General features: G+C 41.5%; 1 protein-coding gene across 1 annotated transcript in view; it reads left to right on the top strand.

Moving 5' to 3' along the window:
* The window catches only part of Mosmo (modulator of smoothened), an 82,281-nt gene extending 56,882 nt beyond the window's left edge, over positions 1 to 25,399 (top strand). Inside the window, exons 2-3 of the mRNA XM_045131405.1 lie at positions 10,942 to 11,154; positions 21,594 to 25,399. Coding sequence (XP_044987340.1) covers positions 10,942 to 11,154; positions 21,594 to 21,778 — 398 coding nt within the window. The 3' untranslated portion in view covers positions 21,779 to 25,399. The remainder of the gene's footprint in view (positions 1 to 10,941; positions 11,155 to 21,593) is intronic.
* Positions 25,400 to 26,087: the final 688 nt, after the last annotated feature.

The raw sequence follows: 26,087 nt of genomic DNA, 5'->3' as shown, positions 1-26,087 counted from the left end.
TTATATGGGTCCTGGGGAATTGAACCTGAGTCCTTAGGCTTCACAGGCAAATGCTGCTAAACTCTCTCTCCAGCCCTCTCTTCCCATTTTTAATTGATTGGTTGGTTGAGCCAGGGTCCAGGCTAGCATAAAACCTGTGGTCCTCTTGCCTCCATTGCTGGGAGCCAAGGTTACAGGTGTGCACTTTGTGCTGGCTGTGAAGAGCTCTCCGGTGTACTGCGTGGTTTGTCTCCTTCTTGACTCGTGTCCACCACTGAACCCTTTCTAACTAGGGGTGATGAAGATCTGGTTTATGTGGGTCCTGGGGAATTGAACCTGGGTCCTTTGGCTTTGCAGGCAAGTGCCTTAACTGCTAAGCCAATTCTCCAGCCCACCAAGGATATTAAAAAAATATATATTTATTTTGAGGGGAGATAGGGAAAGAGAAAGAGTAGGGATGCCAAGATGCTGCTGAAAACAACTCCAGATGCATGCACCACTTTGTGCATCTGGCTTTATGTGGGTACTAGGGGTTTGAACCTGGGCTAGCTAGCTTTGTAAACAAATACCTTTAACTGCTGAACCATTTCCCCTGATTTTTTTTTTTTTTTTGACTTGCTACCTGACAAAACATTTAGTGATTTTACTGCATTGGCAAAACATCCTCTTTCCTTCTAACATTGCTATTTCTAGAATATTCGTCCCAGACTTTTTTATTTATTTATTCATTTATTTGAAAGAGCTAGAGAGAGAGAGAAAGGAAGAGGCAGATAAAAGGAAAGAGAGAGAATAGGCACACCAGGGCCTCAAGCTACTGCAAACAAACTAGACACCTTGTGCATCTGGCTTATATGGGTACTGGGGAATCAAACCTAGGTCCTTAGGCTTCACAGGCAAGTGCCTTAACCACTAAGCCATTCCTTCAGCCTGTCCCAGAACTTTTATTTCAACAAGTCTGAATGTGACCTGTGTTTAGCCTTCAATGTGAATTATACACAGAGTAGTTGGAGAAGGGAATAATGTCCTGAGTTCTCGTTGTGTGTGTGTGGGGGGGGCAGGGGGGTTCAAGGTGGGGTCTTGCTCTAGCCCCAGCTAACGTGGAATTCACTGGTCATCTCAGGGTGGCCTTGAACTTGGCAATCTTTGTTCCTCTGGGATTAAAGGCATGCATCACCATGCCCGGCCTAAGTTCTTTTTATAATGAACAGCCTTAACAACCATCAAATGTTCACTTTATTTTATTTTGAGATGTTAGTTTCATGAGGACACTACTGCGTTAAAATAGGATGTCATGTTATTTTAAAATACATTTTTATTTCTTTGGGGGCGGGGAATGGGTACACCAGGACCTTTTGTGCATGAACACCTGACACATGTGCCACTTTGTGCATATGCCTTTACATGGGTACTGGGGAATTAAACATGGACTGACAGCTTGCAAGCAAGCATTCTTAACACTGAGCCATCTCTGTAGCCCATCATGTTGTTTTTTAAAAATTTTTTTGTGTTTATTGTTTATTTGAGAGTGACAGACAGAGAAGGAGGCAGAGGGAGAGAGAGAGAGAATAGGCGTGCCAGGGCCTCCAGCCACTGCAAACGAACTCCAGATATGTGCACTCCCTTGTGCATCTGACTTACTTGGGTCCTGGGGAATCAAGCCTTGAACCGGGGTACTTAGGCTTCACAGACAAGCACTTAACCGCTAAGCCATCTCTCCAGCCACCCATCATGTTGTTTTTATGTGTGCCAAAATACATTTGTCGAATTCCCTTCCTAAAAACATACATTTTTCAATGCTTATATACTTCCCTTTGCTTTACATACATTACATTTGCTCTCTTACTTACTTTTCATACAAATTTAGATTGTAGCTGTGTTATTTTCCTGCTAAAGCAGGTGTAGAAAAAAATAACTTGCCAAAGTTAGTGGCAAAGCTGAAGTTAAAACTGTGATCTGAGGCTGGAGAGGTGGCTAAGCACTTAAAGTAAAGGTGCAAAAAGTAAGGAAAGCCTGATGGGCCTGGGTTTCACTCTACAGTACCCACGTAAAGCCAGATGCATAAAGTGGTGTATGTGTTTGGAGTTATTTGCAGTAGGAAGAAGCCCTGGTACCCATTCTCTCCTTTCCTTACCCCCCTCCCTGCTTACAAATTAAAACAGAACAAAACAAAAAACACTGACCTATTGGGTTTGACTTCCATAATGACAGAATAAGGACCTCCAAAAATCTACCTCTTTAAAAGCAACAAAATTAGTGGCTGGCAAAGGAGAGAGAGAGAGGGAGAAAAGTTGGTTCAACTTTTTAGAATTCCAGAAGTTAACTAAAGTAAAAACTTGAAACAAGCCAGGCCTGGTGGCGCACGCCTTTACTCCCAGCACACGGGAGGCAGAGGTAAGAGGATTGCTGTGAGTTCGAGGCTACCTTGAGACTACATAGTGAATTCCAGGTCTGCCTAGGCTAGAGTGAAACCCTACCTTGGAAAAAAAAAATTTTTTTTTTAAACAGTCTAAGGATTTATTCAGGAAAATTGCCTTAACTTACTAAGAATAGCGAGCTTTGTGGCAGTTTAAATTAAGGGATTTCTTTCCTCCTCTCCCTATTAGCCTTGAAGGAGGCCAGTAGCCTCGTGATTGTAGCTGTGAAAAGAGCAGGCTTGGAATCCGCCCCGAGAGGAGAGGGTTTGCCCTCCTTAAAGGCCAGTCCCCATACAGTCACTATGATTACTGTTTGGACTTAGCGGGCAAGTCACCAGCCATTTGCACTGCAGACTTTATCTTTATTTGACCAGATGGAGAGCTTGCTCTTTCCTATCCCCATGGCATTTGTGAAAACAGCAGCCAAGCTGATGAACAACACAGGAGTACCTAAGACTGCTCCAGGTGAGGGCAATGGAAGACTGACAGAAGGAAAGAAAACAAACAAGGGAAAAACTAGGAAATCTGATATTCATAAGACTCTTTGAAAATCTCTACTGTATACCTAGGAACCTAGAAGGTCACACAACACACATGGTCAGGCTGTTGATGTGCCATGGGCCTGTGGTAAATCACACATCATAGCAGCTGTGAAGCAGAGAGGTGTAAGAGGAAGAGGCCAACACGAAGACAGGCCCTTCAGAGATCCTCAGTAGTCTACTCCCTCCAGCTGGGCCCTGCCTTCCCCAGTTCTACCTTCGCCAAGAGTCTGTGCAGATTAACCATTGATTAGGCCAGAACCTTCATGACCTCATTGTCTCTGCACACACCTTACAGATACACCCAGAGCTCTGTGTTACTAATCTCCCAGGTGTCTCTCAATCCAATAAAGTTGATAACCAAGATTAACCATTCTAAATTCAATTCTTGTCACTTTGGCATATGTCATCTTTCGGCTGGCCAGGTACCATGGTGCTGGGAAGTGCTATGTAGGCTTCTGAGGGAGAAAAGTTATGAGTAGTCTTAACCAGCAGTGGACCCTGCGATCTACACAGCAGACTGCTAGGCAGGATGTACTTGCTGGGGCAGTGCTGACATGACTGTTGTGAGGGTAGCCAGCTGTTCTCTGATTAGACTGAGGCCTGCTCCATGGGAGGGAATTCTTGCCTCATACTGAAAACCTAGTCAGAAGCCTGTGCTGGGAAGGTCATAGGCCCTAGAGGGGAAGCTACTATTGTTCTACTAACTGGATTTGTTGTAGCTATTTTATTGCCCTCTAAATATGTCCATAGACTAGTGCTGCTTTCATCTTTGGTAGAGAAGCTTCTTTTTTTAAAATTTTTTGTTCATTTTTATTTATTTATTTGAGAGTGACAGAGAGAGAGAGAAAGAGGCAGATAGAGAGAATGGACATGCCAGGGCTTCCAGCCACTGCAAACGAACTCCAGATGCGTGCGCCCCCTTGTGCATCTGGCTAACGTGGCTCCTAGGGAATCGAGCCTTGAACCGGGGTCCTTAGGCTTCATAGGCAAGTGCTTAACCGCTAAGTCATCTCTCCAGCCCAAGCTTCTTTTTGATGATGGCAGTGACTGCTAGGTAAACAAACTTTTGTTTTTTTGAGGTAGGGTCTCACTCTAGCCCAGGAATGACCTGAAACTCACTCTGTATCCCCAGGCTGGCCTTGAACTCAAAGTGATCCTCCTATCTCTGAGTACTGGGATTAAAGGTGTGCACCATCTTGAGACAAGATTTAAAAATTTAAAAAAAATCTCCTTAAACTGTAATTAACCTCTAAATATGGACAATAACAAAGTCACTTAAGTCCACTTAATGTGGTAGAACTAGGGGCCTTCAGAACTTGGAGCAGTGTCTGAGAAGCAGGCAATTTTGTGGAGAGCTGATTTCGTCACCTGTGGGTGTGCACACAGTTTCCTGCACACAATCCAGGCTTGCTTTGAAGTCCAAGCCCAGCTCCTCTTGAGACGCAGGAGAACCCGCAGCTGTGCGCCACTATAAACCACAGCGGAGAACCTGCTGTAAGACATGGGCGCAGGGTAAGCACTCCCACGCCAAACTGGGGATCGGTGCAGAAAGGAGGGTAGAGCCAAAGCCAGACTGAAAACGGCAACACTTAGGTCTCACAATGCTGGGCATAATGGGCATTGCCAGGTCTCTTGGAAAGATTTATTTTGGCAGTGGTTGTTCTCCAGAGCCATGGAGCTTTGGTGAGGCAGGACATTCCGGCAACAAGAGGCTGTGGCAGAGCAATGTTGGTCATACTGAGGGTGGCCAGGAAGCAGAAAGGACATCACTTTAAGAAAATTGTTGAGAAATGCTACTTTCTGTAGTAATAATTACCAAATGATAATTGGTCAGGTTTTGTCCACTTTTTTCTTTTTTTTTAATTTATTTATTTATTTGAGAGTGACAGACAGAGAAAGACAGATAGAGGGAGAGAGAGAGAATGGGCGCGCCAGGGCTTCCAGCCTCTGCAAACGAACTCCAGACGCGTGCGCCCCCTTGTGCATCTGGCTAACGTGGGACCTGGGGAACTGAGCCTCGAACCGGGGTCCTTAGGCTTCACAGGCAAGCGCCTAACCGCTAAGCCATCTCTCCAGCCCTTGTCCACTTTTTGACATTATGACGAATATTACTTTGAGGCTTCATATATGTTATTGTCTGCCTAGTTTGGAATCTCCTCTTCACAGTTCCCTCTTTCTCAAAGCTACTATAGTTCTAAATTCCTGCAGCCAAGCTGTCAATAAATTAAGACACCCCTTAATTTCAGTTAAATTGGAAAAGTGTCCCTTGCTTAGGTACAAATTTTCTTTGGATGGGCCATGGACAGTATATTAGGCTTTTATCAGCCATTAAGACATTTGTGGTAAAGCATTTGTTTAGTGTGTGTATAACCAATGAGACAGCTTGCCAAGAACAGATTTTTGTATCTGCTGAAAGAAAAGCCCGAGCTAAACATTGATGGAGGATATGTCAGAGCACAGTCACTGCAGCTGACAAGGGCCCTTGAGAGAACAGTCGTTGGAAAATTTAGAAGAGACACTGCAAGTGAGCAATCATATGCCCCCCTCCACCCCCGCCCCAGTGTGGGTGTTGCTTTGGAGGTGATGGTGCTGGGGTTGAACCCAGGGCTTCACACATGATAATCACAGATTGTACTACTGAACCACGCCCCCAGCCCAATCTCACCGTTTTTGCTCAGGTCCAGCAGTAGGCAAACTGTCTCTGTCCAAATTGGCTGACACTTCGCATGATTTGCATGTGCAAGCTCTGGTGGGCATATGCCTCCTCTTTACAAGCCTGGGGTACAGATTTTCTATGACACTGCTTTTACACATAGTGCCATGCCTTTAAATCATCCTCACTGGGGCAGCAGACATGCTCAGACTGGCTGTGCTAATGCTTTCTTTTCAGTGTCTGCGGATGATTGAGTATTATGGCCAATTTGGTTAAGACACCCTGCTTTCTGGACTTAAGACTTCATTTTGTGTGTGATGATACACAGGTGAGATTCTGTGAGCTGTGTGGGATGCTATAGCTTCCAGTTTATTTATTCGTGTGTGTGTGTGTGTGTGTGTGTGTAAATCTTTTATTTGGCTGGTTGGTTACCTAGGCAACAGCTACAGGGAAAGATAGATTGGCTGTTTGGGAATGCAGTTAGTTACAGGTTCCTTCAAGGGTCAAAAGACTTGTTGGATAAAATAAATATTGAGTGGTTGGGCTTTTGTTTAATCAAGAAGTCACACTGAGGAGTAGTTTTTACAAGAGAACCCAGGGAAATGCAGTGGAGTTGTAAGTTTAGGTTTTGTTTTGTTCCAAGGCAGGGCCTCACTCTAGGCCAGGCTGACCTGGAACTCATTCTGTAGCCCCAGGCTGGCTTCAAACTCACAGTGAACCTCCTACTTGAACTTCTTCCATGCTGGGACTAAAGGCATGTGCCCCTACTTCTTGCTGGCTTGTTCATAGGTCATGTAAAGTCACCAAATGCCTTCGATTTCCTGCTGTGTACCCATGCTACAGGCCATTTGGGGTGGTGGTGATAAAATAATTCTGAAAAGTTTGTGTTCTGTTTACATGTTTGTTTGTTTGTTTTTTAAAAAAAGGCTGGAGATATGGCTCAGCAGTTAAGGTGTTTGCTTAAGGGCCCAAGTTCAATTCCCCAGTACCCACATAAAACCAGATGTACAAGGTGATGCATGAGTCTGGAGTTCGTTTATAGTGGCTGGAGGCCCTGATGGGGCCATTCTCTCTCTCAAATCAATCAATCAATCAATACAATATAAAAAAAATAGCGGGGCTGGAGGGATGGCTTAGTGGTTAAGGTGCTGTCCTGCAAAGCCCAAGAACCCAGGTTCAATTCCCCAGGATCTATGTAAGCTAGATGTGGTGTATGCTTCTGGAGTTGATTTGTGGTGGCTGAAGACCCTGGCATGCCCATTCTCTCTAGCTGCCTCTCTCTCTCTCTCAAGTAAATAAAATGACTAAATTTAAAATTTTTTAAAAAAGAAAAACAGGGGTTAGAGGATTAGAGGTAGAGTATACTTGTAGTATGCACAAGGCTCAGGTATTGAAACCCATCCCCAAAGCTCCTTTTGTTTTTCATTTTGTTTTTGTTTTTCAAGGTAGGGTCTTATTCTATCTAGCCCAGGCTGACCTGGAATTCACTAGTCTCATGGTGGCCTCAAACTCACAGCAATCCTCCTACCTTTGCCTCCCAAGTGTTAGGATTAAAGGTATGCACTTTTGACCATGCCTGGCCAAAGCTCCGTTTTGAAATCCAGTTCATGATTATGATGCACACTAAATGTGTTGAGAGTAAGGAGGAAGCAAAAACTTATTTTATTTTTTAAAATATTTTATTTTTATTTATTTATTTGAGATAGAGATACAGAAATAGGCAGGGAGAGAGAGAGAGAGAGAGAAAATGGGTGCGCCAGGGCCTCCAGCCCTGTAAACGAACTCCAGATACATGTGCCTCCTTGTGCATCTGGCTTATGTGGGTCCTGGGGAAATAGAACAGAGGTCCTTTGGCTTTGCAGGCAAGCGCCTTAACTGCTAAGCCATCTCTCCAACCTAAAGTAAAAACTCTTGATTGTCATTGTGAGTGATGGATTTGAGTCTACATACAGGGGGATGACTCACTAAAATAAAAGATGAATTTCTGGGCTGGAGAGATGGCATAGTGGTTAAGGCGATTGCCTGTAAAGCCTAATGATCTTGAGTTCCATTCCACAGTACCCACATAAAGCCAGATGCACAAAGTGGCGCGTGTACCTTACCATGCCCATTCTATCTATCTTTCTCTTTCTGCTTGCAAATAAATAAATAAATATTTTTAAAAGATCCTATTTCAGACCTGGTCAAAGTTTGGGTACTGACTCTAACAATAAACAGGCATAGTGCTCCTTACCATGTCCACAGCTAGAGTAAGAGGGAACCTAGGGGGGGTGCAAATACTTCATAATTTACTGAATACATAATTTTGAATAATTGTCAACAAAAATGGTTTCAACAAATAGTTCTCAGTGTGAATCTAAGGTCAGTAGGCATGGAGAGTTACCAGTGAGCTTTGCTTGTTAAATTGTGAAGAAAGTTTTCTACAATAGGAATCTACAATAGTACATTTTGTCAGAGCATCTTTCACTGCCGGTAGTCTATTCTTATAACAGTTGCAGCTTTTATAAATGGAACTATGACTACAAGAGAATCATTTATTAGAAGTCCTTTCCTGTGAAGAGTTGTGGGCACTGCTGTGAGTGCCTTCTTTACTTTCAGAATTACAGTAAGGGTGTCACCCACCTCCACTTATCTTGCAAAGTTTAAGAAGTCAGGCAAAACTCCTGGAGCCTGCTCTTTGGTCTATGAGTCCCTGGGCTCCAAACGGTAGCTTGGGGCATCATAAATGGCAGGATTATGAAGGGACCTGTGTGTTTCCATGATGCTTGTGGCAACCCCACACTACACCAGTGAAGGGCTACTAGTTAGATGAAGGAAGAGAAAGCGCACTTTACTTACCTTCTGCTCTGTGTTGTGGTCAGGTAGAGCTGGCCCTGGAAAAAGTAGGGAGACCACAATGCCTTTTTAAGAGAACTGATTTTTTTTACTTCATTTTCTTTCCATGCATTGCTTTATCTCTAAAAATAGATCAATGTTAAAATAGCAGTTGTAAAAAAAAATACCTCCTTTCAAAACATCATATACCCACAAACATCTGTACAGACAGATCCAGCCCTGTTCTGTTGCTCCCACGAAGGCAGCTTCTAGGAACGTGACTGCCTCTCACAGGTCCTGTTTTGTTCCTTCCATAGGCTGTGATTTTGAAGGCATTTGTGTGTGTGTGTGTGTGTGTGTGTGTGTGTGTGTGTGTGTGTGTGTGGTGTCCATAGTGAAAACAAAAGGCTCACCAAAAAAGACCATCCAGAAAAGCTGCAGAAATCTGTTCAGTGCCTCCTGAAGTTTCTGCTTTTCTGTTTTTACTTACTTCCCATTTGTAGTGGCCCTTGTAAGCGGGGGAAAAACAAAACAAAACGAAACACAACAGTTTACATTTTAGTCACTTTGTGCAGAAAAGGAGGAAATAATTATTCTCTCACTGATCTGTTATAGAATAATTCACCCAACATTTAGTAAAGGTGTCGTCCACCAGTCATGGTGGCGCATGCCTTTAATCTCAGTACTCGAGAGGCAGAGGTAGAAGGAATGCCATGAGTTTAATTAAGGCCACCGTGAAGCTACAGAGTGAATTCCTTGTCAGGCTGGGCTAGACTAAGACCCTATCTTGAAAAAAAAAAAAGTGTTTTTCAAGGTCTCTTCCATGTTACTTCAAGGTAATGAGGGTAGCTGTACAACTTGCCTTTGAGATTTGTCTCTGTGCTTTTCTGTTGACACATGCTAATAAGGGTTTAACAATATGAATTCTGCATAGTGTGAAAAAATTAGTGGGCTAGACCTTTATCCTGGATGAACATACTACTTTTAGTATGTATCTAATTTTATTTTATTTTATTTTTAAATTATTTATTTATTTATTTGAGAGCGACAGAGAGAAAGACAGATAGAGGGAGAGAGAGAGAATGGGCGCGCCAGGGCTTCCAGCCTCTGCAAACAAACTCCAGACGCGTGCGCCCCCTTGTGCATCTGGCTAACGTGGGACCTGGGGAACCGAGCCTCGAACCGGGGTCCTTAGGCTTCACAGGCAAGCGCTTAACCACTAAGCCATCTCTCCAGCCCTCTAATTTTATTTTTATTTTATCATTAGGCATATTTCAAGTTTATCTTTAATAGTCTAAAATGTATTTTTCTCCTTAGCCACAAAAAGTAGTATACAATAAGTCAAATCTGGGAATAGAAGAATTTGTATTTTGTAATATGAAGCTCAAGGGTGAGGAGAACCTCATCTGTCTTCTTTGCTGGTGCTTTCCTGGAATGTAGAGTACTACCTGACAGTAGTATGCTATGCCCTTAGAATGTGGGACTGGAGCAATAACTCAGCTAGTAAGGTGCTTGTGACTCACTGGGCCTGAGCTCAGACTCCAGCAGCCATGGAAAAATTCTGGGTATGTTGGTGCACACCTGTGATCCCAGTGCTGGGAGGTAGACAAGGTGGATCTTGGGCTTACTGGCCAGCCTGTGAGCCTCTAGGCCAGTGAGAGGCCCTGTCTCCAAAAAGGAAGATAGCACTGCTTTGGCCTCCATGCAAACACATAAAAATATACATGCTCACTGTTGTGCATGCACACACACACACACACACAGGCATTTTTTATTTATTTATTTTTATTTGAGAGAGAGAAAACTGGCACTCCAGGGCCATTAGCCACTGCAAACGAACTCCAGATGTGTGCGCCCCCTTGTGCATCTGCGCAACCTGTGTGCATGTGTCAGTTTGTGCATCTGGCTTACATAGGTTCTGGGGAGCCGAACCTGGCCCTTAGGCCTCACAGGCAAGCTCCTTAACTACTACCAGCCTTTTTTTTTTTTTTTTTCCCTACAAAAAAAAGTTAGGGTCTTGCTGTAGTCCAGCCTGATCTGGAATTCACTCTGTAGTCTCAGGGTGGCCTTGAACTCACACTTCCTACCAAGGGCTGGGATTACAGATGTGTACCTTCATACGCAGCACACACAGGCATTTAAAAAAATATTTAGGAGACAGAGACTTTTGGGTCTCCCATTAACCGGGTCTATAAGTCTCAAGTTAACTCTGTCTCTTAAAAAGTCAGTGTTTAATAAACAATGGATTAACTGTCTTTTGTGGCTTTCACATAGTTTGTGGTTGTTCAGGCTCATGTAACAAGAAGCAAGTGCCTTGACTGACGAGCCATCTCCTCGGCCTTGGATTCACTTTGAATGTGTAGCCAGTATGTCTGCAGCTGCATTATGAACAATAGCTGAATGCTGACGAGGGCTCCTGAGTTAAGTGTTTGAACTAGCCAGAGAACAGGAAGAGGGACCTAAGGGGCAGGAGTAGGAACTATTAATACCCTGGGCATGCCAGACCTACTAAAGAACTCTCCCCTTTGCATCTTCCCAGGAGCGCTTACCGTGGGCCTCGTGCGACAGTGTCAAACAATCCATGGACGAGACCGGACCTGCATCCCTCCCCGGCTTCCCCCAGAGTGGGTCACCACACTGTTTTTTATCATCATGGGAATCATTTCACTGACTGTCACATGTGGCTTGCTGGTGGCTTCGCACTGGCGCAGAGAAGCTACAAAATATGCTCGATGGATAGCGTTCACTGGAAGTAAGTAACCGCACTTGCTCAGTGGGTCTGGAAGGCAGGCACAGTGGCGTTTTGATGAAGAGCACCGAGAATCAGTAATAAAGACTCCTTAATCTCCAGAGACCACTGCTTGTATGGCCCTGAGAGGAACTTTTCACAGTGCCATCAGTTCGTCAGTTCTTACTGCAAGACCAGGACATCCACGGTTGTTGTTTTCTGTGAAATGCTGTGTTAAGAATCTTGGTTTTGCTCACATTGTGACATAGGTTTCAGGCTTGTAATTCAGAGCTACAATTAGCTGGAAGGTGTTGGTATATTCCATCAAATAAAGATAAATATAGAAAAATACATAAAATATATAAAATAGGTAAAGGTATGATTTGTGTTTTAATATCATTGATTTTGAGTTGCTACTGTATGTTGTATGGCCATTGAAAAGTCAACATATTTGGTTACTTGGTAATTGTTTATCAAAACTTCTTAACTTTACTAAGTTATTGTTGTGGTATGATAAATTTGTATATTACATATTCACTTATAGTTTGCAAAGTTAGCCTAATTTCAGGACTCATCAGAAATACATAAATGCACCCCCAAATAGGAAATTTCTAATTCTGCTTTCTTCTCTAAAGCTGCTTTTCATCCCAAGGGACCTTTGGCAGTATTTGAAAACATTCAATAATTACAAATAGGGGATGCTGCTGACAGCTTGTGTGCAGAGGCCAGGAATGCTGTGAAACACCTCCTAAGCCGACTTCTCCCGCTCCAAGGAGCAGTCACACTACTGCTGAGGAGTCCTGCTCTAAAGCACTGAGATGAAGATGCGCATGCAAAACACTCTCAGATTCCTAATTCAGTGTCTTAAAATCACCTCCGGTTTGCATACATTTCTAAACATGACTGCTTTAACACAGGCTACTTTTTTTTCAAGGTAGGGTCTTGCTATAGTCCATGTTGACCTGGAATTCACTGTGTAGTCTCAGAGTGGTCTGAAACTCACAGGAATCGTCGTCCTACCTCTGCCTCCTGAATGCTGAGATTAAAGGTGTGCCCAACCATGCCCAGCTAACAGCTTACATTAAAAAAAAAAATTATTTATTTACATGCAGAGATGGGGTCGGGGGTGGGTAAGGAGAGAGAATGGGCATGCCAGGACCTCTAGTCACTGCAAATGATCTCCAGACTCATGCGCTATTCTGTGCATCTGGTTTTATGTGGGCACTGAGAAATTGAACTGGGTTTTGTTAGCTTTGCAGGCAAGCACCTTAACCACTGAGCCATCTGTCCAGCCCAGCACAGCTTACTTTTACCTGTTATTTTTACATAGAATTAGTATGGCTGGAGTAAGGGATAATCTTATTGTCCTTATCAGTATTAAAACTCATTGCAAAGCCTACCAACCCAGGCTCAGTTCCCCAGTACCCATATAAAACCAGATGCACAAAGTGGTGCATGTGTCTGGAGTTAGTTTGCAGTAGCAGGAGACCCTGGCATGTTCATTTTCTCTCTCTCTTCCAATTAAATAAATATTTTTAAAACTTAATATCAAACTCAGTTTATCTGGGCTGAAGATATAGCTTAGTGTTAGAACACTTGCCTACCATGCACAAAGCTTTAGGTTCCATCCCCAGCACTAGAAGAGACAAACAAAATAATAATTCAGTGCTCTTTTTTTTTTTTTTTTCTTCCCTTTTTGGTCTTTTGAAGTAGGGTCTTGTTCTAGGTCAAACTGAACTGGAATTCACTATGTAATCTTATGGTGGCCTTGAATTCCAGGTGATCCTCCTACCTCCCAAGTGCTGGGATTAAAGGTGTGTCACCACACCCATCTTTTCTTTTTTTGTTGTTGTTTTGTTTTTTGTTTTGCAAGGCAGGGTCTCTTGTTCTAGCTCAGGCTGACCTGGAATTCACTGTGTGGTTTCCAGGTGGCCTCAAACTCCTAACTCTGCCTCCTGAGCGCTGGGATTAAAGGTGTGTACCACAACACCCAGTTTACTCATTGCATCTTAAAGGCTGCAGAATTGAGGAATTTCTTCATGAATCTGCTTCTCTCTAGCATTCCTTGAAACTTCTATGTTTCTGACTCCATTGTATTTTTGTCTATATAACACTTTTTTTTTTTTGTTTGTTTGTTTTTGTTTTTTGAGGTATGGTTCACTCTAGTCCAGGCTGACCTGTAATTCATTATGTTGTCTCAGGGTGGCCTAGAACTCATGGTGATCCTCCTTCCTCTGCCACCCAAGTGCTGGGATTAAAGACATGCACCACCATACCTGGCTTTCTATATATCACTCTTAATTTTAAAATTTAGAAAGGGAGGGAATTACCATGGGATTTTTTTTTATAATCATGGAAAATGTTAATATAAAATAAAATAAAATTTAGATTAAGTTTCCTTGGATGTAAAGAACATCTCATCCTTGTGAGTAATGTGAAACAAAATGATAACCTTTATCCTGTCAAAAAGATCTCCTGGGGCTGGAGAAATGGCCCAGCAGTTGAGGCTCTTGCTTGCAAAGCTAATGACCCAGGTTCAGTTCCTCAGTATCCATGTAAAGCCAAATGGAAAGTGTTATATGCATTTGGAGTTCTTTTGCAGCAACTAGAGGCCCTGGCGCACCCATTCTCATTCTCTCTCTTGCTCCCCATCTCTTTCTATTTACAAATAAATCAATAAAATATTAAATAAAAAAGGAAGAGAGAATGATCTTCTGAGACCACTCTTTTCTAGAGAACAGGGCCAGAAGCAGTGGTAGAAACAAGGCTCCTAAGTCAAAGCATGTTGAGAATTTTGGTAAAGACTCATTTATGTAGATATGATTCATCATTGATGAGTAAAATAATCTCAAAAAAGGATTTAGTGCTTACACTTACTTGACATGTGGGAATACATGTGCTCCAAGTAGCAAAAACTCAAAGTAGAATGTAGCAAAGTTGTGTGAGGCAAAGATGACAGTAGGATACTCACAGGGGTAGAAAAGGGAAGGATTAGTGTTTGTCTTGGAGGAAAAAAAAAAAAAAAAACAAGCAGAGAGAGAGGATGGATGAGCCAGGGCTTCTTGCCACTGCAGACAAACTCCAGACGCATACATCATCTGGCTTACGTGGATACTGGGGAATCGAACCTAGTCTGCAAGTGCCTTTACCCACTGAGCCTTCTCTCCATGCTGTCTTCACTTTTTATCCCCTTCAAGAAAGAATTTTTAAGCTGGGCAGTCTGAGGCAGAGGTAGGAGGATTGCCATGAGTTCAAAGCCACCCTGAGACTACATAGTGAGTTCCAGGTCTGCCTGGCCTAAAGTGAGCCTCTACCTCGAACAAACCAAAAAAAAAAAAAAAAAAAAAGTAGGGTTTCACACTAGTCCAGGCTGGCCTGGAATGTACTGTGTAGTCCCTGGCTGGCCTCCAACTCACAGCAATCCTACCTCTGCCTCCTGAGTGCTGGAATAAAGATGTGTACCACCATTCCCATGAATAGAGAAAATTTAAATGTATATAGTTGCCCCCCAAATGCAATGCATTTTTCCTTCATTTTTGAAATAATATATGCACATGATTCATAGTTTGAAGTTTATGAGAGGATGATCAAGGGGAAAGTCTTTGTTTTCTTGTTGTTACCCAGGCATCAGAGCTGTGCTGGAAGCCATCACTATGAACCAGTTTCTCAAGTTCCTAACTAGCAGCATTCTATACACAGACAAAAATCTGTTCTACAAGTACATATTAATATGTAAATTTTCACAGGTTTTGTACCTTTGTTATTTAACTTAGATGGTTTGGAGTAAATTTTATTTAAGTTAGCATTTACTTGACTTTTCTCTATATATTATTTATTTATTTACTCACTGTTGTTTCTTCAAGGTAGGGTCTTGCTCTAGCCCAGGCTGACCTGGAATTCACTATGTAGTCTTAGGCTGGCCTTAAACTCACAGCAGTCCTCCTAAATCTGCCTCGCAAATGCTGGGATTAAAGGCACGCATCACCATGCCTGGATTACTTTACTTCTTAGTTTCCTGAAAAACAGTTTTTGTTGCCAAAGCTAACTTGCTGGGTAGCAATGTAGAGAGGAATTGGCTCCCCAGCTTTTCGGCCCTGGAAGATGTACTTTCTTCCTCATATCTGTATTTTTCTTACAGTTAAGTTGTAGTTTTTGTAATCATGAGAGGGTAGCATGTGCTGGTGGCTACAGACAGTGGGGCAGTCTGTCTCTGAAGAGAGCCCACAGCATGGCCTTACCTATGGAGCAAGAGAGACATCAATGAGGCATTTCCTTCAGGTCTCACTGTTCTTCCCTCACTTGATTTTTCCACCTCTTCTATCCACCAGTACGCCTACCTGATTGGTTCTTGACTCTCCCTGCCAAGAATATGTGCCATGGAGGATATGAAGTTACATCTTTACAAGCTTATAACCAACCCAGAGCTTAATCTTCACAGCTTGATCGGTATTATCAGAATTAATGATGATTGAAGATCTAGAGCAGTGTCACAGTTCTAAAACTCATCCACCTACATTAAATCTGGACCCCAGAAAATAGAGAACACAAAAAACCAAGGTTAAATTGAATAAAAAATTCATTGCTTCCTCAAAAGTTGATTAAGCTTTTTCTAATCAATTTAGAAGATATTTGACACTTGAAAATATTAAATTCTAACTGTAGTCACTAAATAAGTACTCTATTATAAGGAATATATTTTTATTTTACAGAAATAAATTAGAAAATAAATAGTTACAAAGTAGGCATGTTAACAGGATGAACACACTCAGTATTTCACTTCTAGATGGTTTTTGTGTTTCTTGAATTAGTCAACATTAAGGAAAAAAGTATTTTTAAAATAACATTGCTTCCAGGGGTTAGGGAAATAGCCTGTTTGGTAAAGTTTGCCTTGCAAACATGAAGGGCTGAGTTCATTCTCCCAACACCCACATAAAATGCCTGGTGTGGTTTTATGTGCCTGCAGTCTCAGTGCTGCGGAGACAGGAGGCTCTCTCGAACTCATTGGCCAGCTAGTCTAGCCTAATTGGTGAGCTCCAGGCCAATGGGAGACCCAGTCTCAAAGGTGGTGGGCAACATTCATAAGGATGACACCTGAGCTTATCCTCTTCCTCCCACATACACATGCACATACACCCACACACATGTGCATCCACATACCCCACACTGAAACAAGTTGAAATTTCCTTCAAATACCAAGTGTGTATGTGCATGTGTTTGCTGAGGCACAGTCTCATGATGGAGCCCAGGCTGGCCTGGAACTGAAGGTCTTCCTGCCCCCACCTCCAGCATGCTGGGATTGAGGTGTGCACCTCCGCACTGAGCTCACTGCTTCTGCCAGGTCGTGCACAGCTGCCTAGGTTGTGGTTTCATTTTCTTATCTAAACAAGCCATGAAACCAGTGACTGATAACACAGATATGTACTTAGAACATTACTTGTTGCTGAGGACATAAATACCCAAATGCTAATGAAGTCTAATCTTCTCTTGGTGGTTTATTTTTTATTTATTTATTTATTTTTTGGTCTTTTGAGGGAGAGTCTCATTCTAGCCCAGGCTGACCTGGAATTCATTCTGTCTTCTCAGGGTGGCCTTGAACTCACAGCAATCTTCCCAATTGCTGGGATTGAAGGCATGAATTGCTGGGATTGAAGGCATGCACCACCACGCCCGGCTTTTTTTTTTTTTTTTTTTAACAATCTTTTAAAATCAGCCTGTAAGACCTGTTTTAATTAATTAATTTATTTTATGAAAGAGAGTGAGAGAGAATTGGCACAGCAGGGCCTCTAGCCACTGCAATTGAACTCAAGACACGCACGCAACTTTGTGAGCATGTGTGACCTTGTATGTATGTGTCATCTTGTGCATTTGGCTGACAAGGGTTCTGGAGAATTGAACCTGGGTCCTTATGCTCCACAGGCAAACACCTGCACTTAACTGCTAAATCATCTCTCCAGCCCTTAACTTTCTTCCCCCCACCTCAGCTTTTTTTTTATTGACAACTTCCATAATTATAGACAATAAGCCATGATAATTCCCTCCTTTCCCCCACTTTCCCCTTCACAAATTCACTCTTCATCATATCCCCTCCCCTACTCAATTAGTCTCTTTTATTTAGACGTCATCATCTGTTCCTCCTTATTATGAGGGTCTTGTATAGGTAGTGCCAGGCACTGCAAGATATATCCAGGCCATTTTGTGTCTGGAAGAGTACACTGTAAGCAGTCCTGCCCTTCCTTTGGCTCTTCTGTTCTTTCTGTCACCCTTCCCTGAGCCTTGGAAGGTGTGATAGAGATGTTTCAATGCTAAACACTCATCTGTCACTTCTTCTCAGCACTGTGGTGCCTTCTGAGTCATCCCAGTGATCATTGCCATCTGAAAAGAGAAGCTTCTCTAACCAAAAGTGAGAATAGCATTATTAATATATGGGTATAAATGTTAAGAAAAGTGCTTACAGGGCAGTTTGGTGGGCATAGTATATGCATTTAGCCAGACACCAGCAGGTGTTATACCCCTAGGGCTCCTGACCTCCCCTGTCATAGGCTTTTGAGTAGGTTTTCAGTATCAGGCATATATTTCCTTTCATGGAGCGGGCCTCTAGCCCAATTAGAGAGCTGTTGGTTTTCCCCATAACAGACATGCCACTGTTGCACCCATTGGCTCATTTGGCCTGGTTGGCCAGACTTAAGGCTTGCACTGTCCACTGTTGTTTATCTCCACTGACTTCCCTCTCCCATAAGGCTGCATGCAGTATAGCTTTTTGCAACTTTCTGTCATTTGGTCTACAGGGGGGAGGTTTTCAGCTTAGCTCCAACTTGATTTCTCAGTGACCTTGTAGCCTAAGCATGCAGTCTTTAGCAATAAGGTCTTACTATCTATTTCTGGTGGGAAACCAAGAGCCTTGGCAAATGGCCTGTAATGTTTTGGGGGCATTAGGGACCTCCCTGGCCAACAACTCACTGGAAGGTGTCCTACCCCTGGCACTGAAAATTTTCTAATAATAATCTGTGGCTTCTGGGTGTGCCATTATTGAGAAAAGTAGGTTTCCATATGACTTATTCATAACATCTAAAATTGTGATTAACCCCTCTACTCTTTCTTTATTCATTCTCTTCACTTGATCTCACTTAGGCCATTCCACTCATGTAATCTGTTCATCTACTTACATATATATATATACACTACCATCCCATTAAGTCCTTCCCTCTCTCCCCTCCCCTGTAGCCCCTTTCTAGCTTACTGTCATCTTGTTACTGACTTTTAATTCAATTCATAAATCTAAACATTTGTAGCTAGGATCCACAAATGAGAGAGAACATGCAACATTTGGCTTTCTGGACCTGGGTTACCTAACTTAATATAATCCTTTCCAGATCCATCCATTTCCCTGCAAATTTCATTTTTCTTTACTGCTGAATAGAACTTCATTGTATAAATGTACCACCTCTTTATTATCCACTCATCAGTTGAAGGACATCTAGGCTGGTTCCATTTCCTAGCTATTGTGACTAGAGCAGCAATAAACCTGGATGAGCAAGTATCTCTAAGGTAGTGAGAAGAGCCCTTAGGATATATGCCTAGGAGTGCTATAGCTGGATCATACAGTAAATTTATTTTTTCTGTTAAGTTTTGATTTGTTTCATAGTAGGTATTACAAAGAACCCCAGCTTAAGTAATATTACTTTATGGGGTCATTTCTCTAAAATGAAATAGGTTCTCTGTATAATGTAAAGTCATCTGGGCTGGGGAGGGGGCTTGGTGATAAAATCACCTGCTGTGCAAGCATGGGAGCTCGAGATGGACTAAGTCCGAGCCCCAGTACACACACAGACAGCTGGGTGTGGCCACGTAAGCCTGCAACCCCAGTCCTGTGGGGTGTCGAGACCAGAATCACTGGGGCTTACTGGTCAGCCAGTCTGGCTGAAAAAGGCAGCATAGGGCTCAGAAAGAGACTCCATCTTCAGGGGACTCTGTCTCCTGCATCCTCAGCATGCATCTGCAGAGCATACACACGTGCACCTGTGCATACACCACACATGCCACATGTATGTAAAAAATAATAGGGTTGGAGAAGTGGCTTAGTGATTAAGGCTCTTCCCTGCAAAGCCTAAGGACCCAGGTTCGACTTCCCGGCACCCAAGTAATCCAGATGATCCAGATCTACATGTTGATGCATGCATCTGAAGTTCATTTGCAGTTGCTACAGGCCCTGGTGTGTCCATTCTTCCTCTCTCTTTCTCTCTAATAATTAAAAATAAAATATTTTTAAAATATTTTTATTTATTTATTTGAGAGAGAAAGAGAATGGGCATGCCAAGGCCTCCAGTTGCTGCAAATGAACTCCAGATGCATGTGCCACCCTATGCATATGGCTTATGTGGGTCCTGAAGAACTGAACCGTGGTCCTTTGGCTTTGCAGGAAAGTGCTTTAACCGCTAAGCCATTTCTCTAGCCCAAAAATAAAATATTTTTAAAAATAATATTATAATCTAGCTGGGCATGGTGACATACACCTTTAATCCCAGCACTCAGGAGGCAGATGTAGGAGGATCACCATGAATCTGAGGCCAGCCTGAGACTACATAGTGAATTCCAGGTCAGCCTGAGCTATAGACCCTACCAAAAAAAAAAAACAAAAAACCCTACCTTGATGGTATAAGGCAAAGAAGACTGCTGCTTCATTTCTCAAGTGGTATATGACTTAGGCAGATGGAAATTTACTTCTTAATATGTTGTTGGAAGTACTCCATCTACAACAGGTTTCCTAATTAGCTTTGTAAGGATGCTCTTATTAAGTTCTGTGGACTGATGAACCCACACAGAGCATTTCAGAGATGTGTCCAGAGCTCTGTGAGTATGTCTGAGGAAAGGGTTATTTTGGAAAAAGGTTTCTTGGTTTGTTCACAGTGGAAAGCTTCAACTCTTCATATATACTGATAGTCTCCAAAGAAATTTGAAGGACTATTACAAAAAACCTTCAGAAAACAGGAATATCTTCTTGGAAAAGCTAGCCTATTTGTAGATAATTTATGTTCACTGAGAAAAACATTTTCTTGGGCTGCCCATGGTTTGCTAAAAGATTTGGATGGAGTGGCTAGAGAGATGGCATAGTGGCATAGTGGTTGAGGCTCTTGCCTGCAAAGCCTAAGGACCCAGGTTCAATTCTCTAGAACCCACATTAGTCAGATGTACAAGGTGGTGCATGCGCCTGGAATTCATTTGCCAGTGGTGAGAGGTCCTGGTACACCATTCATTCTCTATATCTATCTGCCTTTCTCTCTTTCAAATAAATAAAATTTTACATTAAAAAAAAAAAGATTAGACTGGAGTTACTTCTGCCCAGATACTGAGTTTTCTGATATCTTTCTGGAAACATTTTAGTGAATAATATATTTTATTGTGTTTATATAAAAATCTCAAGGAAGGTTTCTGTTCCTCTTTCACTCTTTCACTTTATTACCTGTGTTCAGAAACATCATCCATGAGAGATGACCGCTTGCTAACCATCCTGGAGCCCAGATGTTCTTTTTCTCTTTTTGTTTTTTCAAGGGTAGGGTTTCACTGTAGCCCAGGCTGACCTGGAATTCACTATGGAGTCTCAGGGTGGCCTCAAACTCACAGTGATCCTCCTACCACTGCCCTTGTCTTGACAGGTTTGTCCTTCTATCCCCTTTAATTTTGTGAGGAGTGGAGAACTAGCAGAGTAATAACATGATGAGAAGAGTATGCAACTTCCCCATCAGTCTGGTACTTTACCAGGGACTTGACATTATTTTATTTCTCCTTTTAATATTCCTTCCATTTTGAAAAGGGAACCAGAGGTCAACAAGTAAGTGGTAGGGACAGAACATTACCCTATTGAGCCAGTACCCTTAGTTACTAGTATAAATGGTAAGAATTGTATAAATATTAAGACTTTGTAGGTTTGGAGAACACACACACACACACACACACATGTATGTATGTATGTATGTATGTATGTATGTATGTATGTATGTATGTGAGGAGAAGCACAGAGAGAGAATTGGCATGCCAGGGCCTCAGCCACTGCAATCGAACTCCAGAAGCTTCTACCACCTAGTGCAACCTTGCTCTTGCCTCACCTTTGTGCATCTGGCTAATATGGGATCTGGAGAGTAGAACATGGGTCTTCACAGGCAAACCCTTTAACTGCTAAGCAATCTCTCTAGCCCGGAGAACACCTTTCTTAAAGCTGACAGTTCACAACTATAACTTATATAAAGGGCTGACCCAGCCTTTACTGGATTTGTTAGACTTTGGGGATATTATATGACTTGTAATACAAGCAAATCTTTTCACAAGTAACCCATGTCTTGACAGGTTTGTCCTTGTTAAAGATCTATTAACCCTCCTTATAAATTGCCTTTGTGCCAGATTTTCATTGCTTTTTTTTTTTTTTAATCCCAAAGCATGTTACTAATGCTATGTTTTGGTTTATTTTACAGTGATCCTTTTCTGTATGGCTGCCCTCATATTTCCAATAGGATTTTACATCAACGAAGTCGGAGGTCAACCTTATAAATTACCCAACAACACAGTGGTTGGGTCATCATATGTACTTTTTGTCTTATCCATTTTCTTTACAATAGTAGGACTTCTATTTGCTGGCAAAGTTTGTTTACCAGGCTGATGAATGTCGAAACTGCTTGAGTCCCGTGATTTTTATTTTGGTTTTGATTTGTGAAGAGGGAGGGCAGAGACAAGGCTGAGCTCCTCATGGGAGGCGCTCAGATGAGACTGACGCCAGAAAGAAAAGACGCTTTGATTTGTTCTCACTATGCACTTTGGATTTAAAACAAATGAGAGCCTTTTCCATAACCAAATACAATATTGACTAAATCTCCTGAGCATATTCAGGCAGTCAGTCTGCACTGTGATAGCAACTTAGTGAAGGAGAATGCTTTATACTGAAAAGCATGTGGCCCTTTGTGACTCTGTGGTTCTGTTTTTACTGTCTAATGATTCATTTGAGGGAAAAAAAAAAATCTTAAGTATTTTGAATCATGGTGGACCAGAGGTATGCAAGAGAAGTTCATGTGGGGCTGGCCTCACCTCCTAAGAAATTAGTGTTCACAACTTCCTTGTAGTGTTAAGAGCCTTTGGCACCAGAGTGGATTGCCGTTGCATTACTGTACCACAAAGCCAATAGATCAAAACTTGTTCACTAAAATGTAAAAAAAAAAAAAAAAAAAAATCTCAAATTCCCTGTGTACAAAAGAAAAAACAAACAGTAAAAGATATGTTTGGGGTGGGTGGGGAAAATCTTCCTTATATTTATATAAATATATATATATATAATATATATATTTTGCTGATGCAGTATACAGTGTGTATATATATGTGTGTGTGTGTTTGTGTGTGTGCGCGTGTGTATGTGTGTATAAATTTATATATGCACACATATGCACAGTTCCTGGAAGAGAACTCTGAATGCTTTGCTAGCAAAACACTGTGGTGTGCGAACCTAGAACTCAATAGAAAAAAGCCATTTATCTGAAGGCGTGTAGTGGAGAGTCTTCAGTTTACCTCATTCTTTGTAGCAGCCCTTGGTTTTAACAGGCTTTTGTAATAGGTACAAATAATTCCACACCTTTCCAGGTGCAATTTTAAGTTAAGCTAAAGTTTCTTTCTAGGTTTAATTTATTTGTATATGATAGTAGCATAAGATAAGATCATGTCAAACATTATAATTTGGGGAATCTAACACTATTTAAATTATTGGCAACTGTTGTCTATTGTGTAGAGATTCTTTTTTTTCTACTGGCTCAGTCTGTTATATTAAAAATGCATCTTATATGTTCACACAACTTTACATTATAAGTATAAAGTTGACTAGCAAATATGTGGATGATTTAGCTATTTATGACACTTAAGTTCACTCTACCATAAAAATTAAATGTCTTTTCATTTTTAGGTATTACTGATACATCTTTACCAAAAACTTGAGCAATACAACATTTTCTTTATATGCTACATGTCTCTGCTAAAAGCTGACATTTTTGCATTTACTTTAAAGGGCTGTACTAAACCCACAGCTGTAAGTTTTTTTTTTTTTTTCTAAAAGAAGCATTGCAGCTAAACTTTGAACTCACAGATAGTTTAAAAATACAATATTTATCTTCTCCACATTTCCATGCCTTCACATGAACACCTGGATTTTTCCTGGCAGAACACTACACAAAGTCTCCTGTTGAAGTGAAGGGCGGGAAAGTGTTAGGTAGCAGTGGAGCTGAGTGAAATGGCAATCCAGATGTTCCTGTTAGTAGGGTCAGTCTCAGCAGAAATAATGCAGTTCTTAGGAAGCTGATTGAGGTCAGAACGCTGACTTCACAGTGAGCTTCCTTTTCAGATGCACACAGTATGGAATGAAGGTGCTTGGTGGCTTCACATTGGCTTGTTTAATATTTGTCTATCCAGTATTTCATTGTGAATGAAAGCACAGTGTTTTTGCTCATGTAGGAATCAAGGAGTTGAACCACCTCTATGGTGAGTTCCTTGATTATTCTACAAGAAGAAGACCATACCTTTCCTTCCACCACTGTAAGAAACCTTTAGTAAATTCAAGGGAGACCATTTCCCCCAAATATTACTGTATCTGATTAACCCGACAATTACCAGTGGACATTTGGGTCTGGGATGTGATTGGCCCTCATTCACATGGATGACTTTGGTTAGTTGTTGCCATTTTCCCACTGAGATACATGTTAGCAAAGTGTGGCTCACGTTAATTGATATGACCAAGAGCCTTTCTCTTCCAAAAGATGGATTGTATTGTAAATAGTTTCTCAAAATATTTTTAACTGGATTATGAGCATGGGGAGAGAAAGTTTCTCAGCTGCTAAGAATTTCCCCACTGTTTACTTCTTATACTTACAGTGGTATTACATATAAGATTACATCAATTGAAGGTTTTATTTGTATCTATTACCCAAACCATTAAACTGTCTTTAATTTCATCATTGTCTAAGAGGTCCAGTGCATGAATGGCCAATGGGGGAAGCCCCTCTGGCCAGTGAGCACCTTAACCTGGGTTTGAGACCATCCATCCAGTAGTATGTGAAGTCCAGTCTTTGTAACTCTTCCAGACCAAACACTGAAATGGACACATCATCTAAGCTTCTGTCAGTCCTGTAAGTGAAGCGATAGCCAGCTGTCAGCAGTTGCTTCCTAAAAGCTCACTACCATAAGTACTATATAGTACAGTGTTAATTGATAGCAGGAAATCCTATCTTGTAAAATGTATATAAAACACTTTTATGGTGCAATCATTTGTCAATCTTGTCTGTTATCGTTTCTAGACTGTATATTCTTTTCATGCCTAAGAATATCACTGTAAAAACTGCTGAAAGCTATTTTTATTTTATTATTTGCACAAGACTGAATTAGTTTGAAATTTTTGGGAGCTCCTATTGAACATGCCAAAACATCTGTAAACATAAAAATCTTCAGTTCATTAAAAACACACATTTCAGTATGATTCTTTGCAAAGGTAATTCATGTTCCATGTTAAATGTATGTATGTGCTTTCCAGCTCTTCCATCTCTTGTGAACTTCTCTGTCTCGGCTGTTTTGATCCTGAAGGGCGGCTTGCTTTTCTTCTTCTTGTTCTAGATGACCAAACACTATCGGTTTTTAGCCTTTTGCCTAAAGCTTTGGTATCTCCACTTGATGTTCTGTAAACTCACTGTTTAATCTAAGTGAAATAATAGTCCTGGTGACAAGAAATCTATTGATTCAGAGGAAAAGCCCTGAAGAGTATTGAAAACTAACTTTAGTTATATTCTTAGCCGTTAACTTTGCATCGTGGGCTTCATAGGAAGAACATGTTGCATTTATTTTGTCTTTATTAAAAGACTACTCGCCACAAGTTACTCTTGTAGTAACTGTTTTGTCAACCCACTTTGATTTTCTTTAAAAAAATTAAACTTACATTCACAACTCAAAACAGTAAGCTGTCTTTTCAGAAAACTTTTGAAGGATAAAGATATGAAGGAAACAAGTGGCCTTTGTAGGACACTCCAGACACAGGACTTTTAGTCACGTCACCTCCAGTTTGAACGTCTGTGGCCAGGGTATTATACTATCCCAAACCTTATTAAAATTGTTTTCTAATTGGTTATAACATTTTCTCAATTAATAGTTCAAAACAAATTGTTAATACAACTGTATAAAATGAACATAATTTTCTTCACTTGTATTTTTGTTATTGAGCAAGTTTATCAAAATAAATTGTCTACTAAAGAAACTAAAAGGGCTTCTATTGCTTTGAAGTGAGCTTTGATTTTTTTTTTTTACTTTTTGCTTAAATATTTTATTATAAAACCTTTACAAGTTTATGTCAGTTGATTACGCATTATCACAAATGAAAATGGTTTTACATATTAGATTATCTTGCAGCCTCCCATTACTGCACCCCTAAAACACACCAAAAACTTGAGAATGGGTGTGCCAGGGCCTCTAGCCACTGCACACAAACGCCAAATGCATGTGCCATCATGCACATCTGACTAACATGGGGATCTGGAGACTTGAACCTGGGTCCTTGGGCTTCGCAAGCACTTTGGCTGCTAAAATTGCCCCAGCTCTAAACAGCTTTCACAATGTCCTTGGCCACATCTGTCTTTACCTCTTTTTGTGATAGGGTCTCACTCTAGGCCAGGATGACCTGAAATTCACTATGTAGTCTAGGGTTGGTCTCGAAAGAACTGCAATCCTCTTATCTCTGCCACCACACCCAGTGGTATTACAGAACTGGACCAAGACCAACAGGCTTTGTGAGCACGTGCCACCTCTTCAGCCCCACTGGTACTTTTGAGCATGGCATCTCCCCTGCCCTCAAGCCTCTGCTGGCTCTTCTGAAGGATCCAGGTAGTGGAATCCCTTACAGGGACTGTGTGGGGCTCATAGGGATTATCCAGCATGATCTTCCTCCAACACCT

This window comes from Jaculus jaculus, chromosome 12 (genome assembly GCF_020740685.1).
Source record: "Jaculus jaculus isolate mJacJac1 chromosome 12, mJacJac1.mat.Y.cur, whole genome shotgun sequence".
Taxonomy (NCBI): Eukaryota; Metazoa; Chordata; class Mammalia; order Rodentia; family Dipodidae; genus Jaculus; species Jaculus jaculus.
This window is presented reverse-complemented; position numbering and strand designations above follow the sequence as displayed.